The sequence below is a fragment of the Guillardia theta genome (assembly GCF_000315625.1).
Source record: "Guillardia theta CCMP2712 unplaced genomic scaffold GUITHscaffold_1, whole genome shotgun sequence".
NCBI lineage: Eukaryota > Cryptophyceae > Pyrenomonadales > Geminigeraceae > Guillardia > Guillardia theta.
In genome coordinates, this window is record NW_005434673.1 from 184760 (window position 1) to 190759 (window position 6000).

Sequence of the window (6000 nt, forward strand, 5' to 3'; positions counted from 1 at the left end):
AGTAGAGATTCGAAAGATAGCAAGAGACAGGACCAGACTGTGAAAGGGACACACGAAGATGAGCAGGAGAAAGCGAAGAGAGAATGCAAGAAGTCAGGATCGACAGAACAACGAAGAGGAGTATGAGGTGAACAGGAGAGAGGTAGAGGACGAGGAGGAAAGATCGAGATAGACACTGTCAGCGATTGGCAGAATTTAGGGTGCTCGGGGTGGAGCAAGGAACGTACAAGATGAGCTAGCCAGCGAGACAGGATCGCAAGGGATGAGTTGGAAAGACGGAGAAGAAATAAGAAAACGTTGCATTTGGAAGATTGATCATGAATTTCAAACTCATGGGATGTGATAGGCTCAAGCTGTCAATCGCCAGGGACATGAGCTTACAGTTTCTTGGTGGCAGAAATTGAAGGGACGATGATTTGAACATCAACAGCAACTTCTTCGGGGAAAGGCACTATGCAGGTGATTTGACTCTCCCTCCTTTTTGGAAAGTTTTGAACTTGTACATAAAGGCTGGTATGGCGGTGGAACATAGTACAGTATCTGCACAGACAGCTGCATTGCCAGCGAGTGTGCAAAATGAAGGACAATGGTGATTTGATTTCTCTCACATATCAGCTGCTGATTGGGGACAAAGGTTTCACAGCGGAAGTGTTTATATCGGGCAAAAGGTTCGCGTCAATTTGGAAGGGGAGGGAAACAGCAACCGGGAAGTCGATGGGGTTGTTGTTGCTTGGAAACCTGGAAGACCTCTAGTTAAAGAGAATCAAGAGAACCCAGAAGACTCTCCAGTGTGGAAAGTAGAGATCGACGATTACAAGATCAAGTGCACAGAGATAGGGGAGTTTGACCTTATTCAAGCGATGGAATCATACCTGCGAAGTCAGCGAGAGAGCTATGTTCGCAAGCTGAAGTCCCTCAAACAGACCTTCTCGACCGCCAACAGCGAAGTCAAGGAAACAACCAGACCTACTAGAGGCTTTGGCGGGCAGTCACGAAACAGGAGTAATGCTTTGGAATTGAAAGATCTCTTTGGGATCAAAATCCCTGAGAACGCAAACCTAGTCTGCAAGAATCAAGTGGGAACTGTTCGCGATGGCAAAATCATCTGCCGGTATTCCTTGGAGATTTTCTTTTTTCATTGTAATTTTTGTGCAGAGGAAAGACATATGAGACCATAACTGCATTTGCGCATAAATGTGGGGTTTCCATCGAATTGAACGGATGGGATGCGGTTTGGTGTGGAACTAGGAAAATGTCAGATATTAGAGAAGAGTTTTTCAAGGAGCTCCACTCAGAGTCGAACATTGAAAAGATTCTGACAGTCAAGACTGAGGCCTCCGCACAATCTCTCTTGAACAAGCTGCAGACTGAGAAATCAAAGGACGAGTCGTCGCTCAAAAGAATTGCTTCCCCATTCGAATACGACAAAGGCATGAAAGAGTTCAAGAAGCTGAAACGCTCCATGCAAAAGATCAACCCTTGCAACTCTGCTTTCAACACACAAGGGGCCAAATCTGATGGGAAGGGGAAGTTCTCTTCACTAGACACACACGAAAAGAAGTCATCAAGGAGCAATGGAGACTGTAAGGAAAATCCTGCAAGCAATCCGTCCAATGGCTCGGAAGACTCAGAAGAGGATTGGCTGTGCACAGGAAGCATCTACTTGGGGCTGAGGATCAGTCGATTCGCCTACTCTGAAGGCGTTCAGACAACAAATCTCCTGAATGCCACAGTGATCAAGTGGCTTCCAGAACACCTTGCGGATTTCACCTCGTCCATGACAGGAAAGTCTGCAGCCCTCTGGAAGATCCGATTTGACGATGACGCATACTTTCAAGAAGACCTTGAGGAGTATGAGCTCATCGAGGCTCTGATCTTGTTCCGCAAGAAGTACTGCCAAGACTGGCTGGGGCATAGGATACTGCGGACTTTGCACGGTTATGGAGATCTTGTTGGGGAGGTGGTTGACTTCGAGAGGAACGAGGAGGTCTGGCAACTTGAGATCGACCCGGAGGACATCGACGTAACCAAGCTGCAAGGGATCCCACACATTGGTCTTTTCCGTGTTACCTATGAGAATGGTGTGTTAGAAGAGCACCTGACGTGGGATGAAGTTGTGTCTTGCTGCATGAAGGGCCCATTCGCGCACAAGGATGGGTGCGATTCATCTGCAATCGCCAAGGGATTAGTAGCAACATTCGATGCAAAGAAGCAATCAGTAGAGAAGGAAAAGTTCAACACTTACAAACTCGTAGAGCAAACCTCGAACAAAGTAAGTTCTTTCCTCGTCCTCCTTCATCTCTTGTAAAGGAGATGCTCCTTACAGGTTGTCTGCAATCTGATACCCGACATTTTCTCAACCGCTTTCAAGAAGGTGACGTCTTGCTGTATCCTTGAGAGAGGCTGATGTAATGTCGGCCAGCCACAGGAAGACACACTACTTTCCTCTCCTTCCCTGACCTCGACTGTCACCGACATTGGAGAGCAACTCAGTCAGGAAAGGTCTCATGAAACAGCGAATTCTTTGGAATCAGGAGACGAGCTTGATGACGAAGCGAAGTTCAAAAAGGGGGAGGAGAAGCAAGATGAGGATGAGGACGAGGACGAGATCTCACTACAGAAAGTCAACGAGCTCATCCTACTTCAACCCACTCCTCCCATGATCGTGGAGAACAATCAGCTCATTGAATGTGAGGACAACGGAAGCTTCCTCCCGGCCCGCATCGCGCAGATCGACGAAGCAGAGGAGAGAGTGAAAGTTCACTTCCTCGGTTGGAACTCCAGGCACGACCAGTGGGTCCCCATGAGGACCAGACGCATCCGTCTCCCTCCTGCCCTAGGGGGAGGCGATCCCAACGATGGAGTTTTGGAGGCTCCTTCCATGCTCCCCCCGGACCTCCAGACTATCGCGGACATTCAGCGCTTCAAACGTCAGGCAGACGCACTGGGAGGGTATGGGACGAGAAAGTCCAAGAGGCTGGCGAGCAGCTCGGCCCCAGCTGAGAGGAGCGACGAGTTGCACACGTACCTCAACTCGGGAGGTTGCCGCATCCCCGCAGCAAAGAAGGTAGCGCTCCCAGCCCTCCTCCTCTCTTCCATTGGTCTTCCTCGCAGCGCCATGGCGGCTACTCAGCGCATGCTAGCAAGGACCAGCGACTTGAGCTTAATGCCCATCATGGCAGGAGAAGTATTTGAAAGCAGTGGAAAGGAGGACAACGCTCCGGTGGGCAGGGGAAGCGAGTCTGGAGGGAAGAAAGGAGCAGGAACAGGAACTGGGGGTGGTAGTGGTGGAGCAGCTCCAGCTCCAGCTCCAGCTCCAGCTCCAGCTCCAGCTCCAGCTCCAGCACTAGCACTCGCACCCGCACCAGCATCAACAGGAGAGATGGCACTGCAGCAGCAGCCGGCGGGAGCTTTCGACAACTCGCTGAACAAGATTCGCTCGTTGGCACCACAGCTGGAGATGGCAGCCGAGCAAGGCCGCATGACCAAGTCGAGCACAAAGTCTAAGGTGAGATATAGCAGGTCATGTGCTGGATCCTAGAGAGAGGGAGGGAGAGCGGGTGGTCAGAGGGGTTGTTTCACTAAGTAGCAACGGGAGATGGAGGGGGTGGTTGACTGACCAGGGGCCCCAGAAGAGGAGAAGGGAATCGCAAAGTACTGAGGAGGGGAGTGACAAGCTAGAGGATAGAGAAAATACTCCTACTCCTCCCTCCGGTCAGTGACTCCCCTTCGCTCGAACTCTTCTCTTGCTTCCCTTCTCCTCCTCTCTTGCTCTTCTCTTCTCTCTTCCAACCTTCTCTCGCTCTCCCTCTCTCTTCCTGTTTCCTCCCTCCTTTCTTAATTTTTCTCCCTCTGCATGCTTTCTTGCGTTTACCCTCACTCCCCACTCTCAACTTGGTTTCTCCTCCTTTCTTGTCTTTCCCCCTGATCGGTCGTCGCTTCCCCTCCCTCCCTTACATCTCTCCTCTCTGCTTCCACACACTTCATCTCCTCCTTTTCCTCCGTCTTCTCACTTTTCCACCAGGTCAGTGACTGCGAAATGAGGAAACTCAACCAAGTTGCAACAGCAGACAATTATTCTTTACACACACAAGACGACCCTGTCTTGTTTCTTGTTCTTTTCTCTTTCAAATCCTTCTACAACGTGTTGTTTTGACAACTCGTAGAAATTCAACAAGACTTCCCACAGGGGAATTTCTCTTTCTTGCTCGAACATGTCTCTATCAGTGTCTGAGAATGAGAAATCAGCAAGGTTCTTCCGCCATCGCAAATATCCACCTGAACCAGATCTGAAATCCTTTCATAGTTCTTGTTGAGGTCGCTCTTTCCTATCCTTGACTGTTGTCGTCATCGTCAGATTATGACATGGGTGGAAGAAGGGACGACTTGACTCTGCATGTTCACATTCACGTTGCCGTCCTTGTCGCAGAATGAGTAGGTTGCAAAGTCGTCGAGGTATCCCATGAGGAGAGTGACGAACCTGTAAAATCAACATCTTCATCGTCCAGAAATCTCATCTCGTCTGCCAACTCCTCCACCTCAGACCACCTACTCATCATCATTATCATCATCATCATCATCATCATCATCAATTCGTCGTCGTCATCGTCGTCGTCAGCATTATCATCCCCATTTCCATCCCCATCACCACCACCAGAGTTTTCATTTTGGTCACCTTGCTCGGATCAAGTGCTCGTCCCTGAAGGTTACAGTCCCGCCATGGCTATTGATCCAATCTGTGATCCCTTGCTGAACCTGGACAACTGCTCGTTACTTTTACTCCACAGCTCTCTGTCGATCAAGACATCGTTCTCATCATCGTTCTCATCATCGTTCTCATCATCATAATCTCCTTCAACATTTCATTGTCATCATCATCAAAAACCTGATGACTCGAACAAGAATGATCAAAGTCTCGCATGCAAAAGTAACAGCAGACAGCAACACTTTCAACAACCATTCTAACAACAACATCATCATCATGTCATGAATCAATCCACAAGACAAGTGACCATTTTCGCACCTCCTTCAACCCTCCTGGGACCTTCGGACTCCTAAGCGAGCCTGCCCTGTAAGTGTCTGTGTTGTTCCCTGCAAACGTCGCCATGTTACACGCATGACTCCCCAGCATAAGTCAAGTGAAGAACCGAGTCGAACGCAGTTGATCGAGTCTGGTGGACAAGATGCTGGGAAGCCGACGGAGTTGAAGTCGACGAACGATGATCTCCTCATCTAGAAACGCTCTCAACAAGAACAAGTCAAGTCTGCAGTGCTCGACCTGAGGGATCAGCTGTATGATAACTGTCATCAGCATGTACCAGAACAGAACGTTCGCTGTAAGGACAAGGACGTTTTGAAGCTTCACAGTCCTGGCGAAAAAGTCTTGTGAAGGACAGAGAACAGGGAAAGAGGAGGAGGAGGAGGAGGAGGAGAGAGACGAGAAGAGTGGGGAAATGGAGAAAGTAGAGGAGGAGAAGGGGGAAGTAAAGAAGGAGGAGGATGAAGTGGAAAGGGCAACTGAGGCAGGTGGTGGAGGAAGACCAAACAAGAAAGAGAAGAACCTCGAGAGAACTTTGACCGATCGATTCATCCTCATCCTCATCCTTGGGAAGTAGCTCTGAGCAAGACAAAGTATTCCCTCGGCTGCTCCGATGACCTGCGCGTCAAGAGTTTGACATGCGGCGTCAACGGCAGGGTAAAGGCGCTCACTGCTATCGACATGCCCCAACGCCAGTTGATCTGAGACGCCAGGATGAGCTGAGAGAGGGAGATGGGGGCGAGGCCGAAGGCGGCGAGAGACTGCCAAGAATTTGTAGGATGAGGCGGAGAGGGAGAGGAGGAGAGGGAGGAGGAGGAGGAGAGGGAGAGGAGGAGAGGGAGGAGGAGGAGAGGGAGGAGAGGGAGAGGGAGGAGAGGAGGGAGAGGGAGGAGAGGAGGGAGAGGGAGGAGGAGGCGGAGAGGCAGGAGCAATGATAGATGGACGGACGCAAGGACAAAGTA

At 50.1% G+C, this 6000-nt stretch overlaps 1 protein-coding gene across 1 annotated transcript; it reads left to right on the top strand.

Annotated features, from left to right (window-relative positions):
- Positions 1-453: 453 nt before the first annotated feature.
- Positions 454-4293, top strand: GUITHDRAFT_131439 (hypothetical protein; the record flags this gene model as incomplete). The annotated part of the gene is made up of 8 exons (XM_005842101.1): positions 454-459; positions 510-589; positions 635-1111; positions 1156-2272; positions 2327-2374; positions 2423-3508; positions 4025-4057; positions 4228-4293. The coding sequence occupies 8 exons, from the start codon at positions 454-456 to the stop codon at positions 4291-4293; spliced, it is 2913 nt and encodes a 970-aa protein (XP_005842158.1).
- Between the last annotated feature and the right edge of the window lie 1707 nt (positions 4294-6000).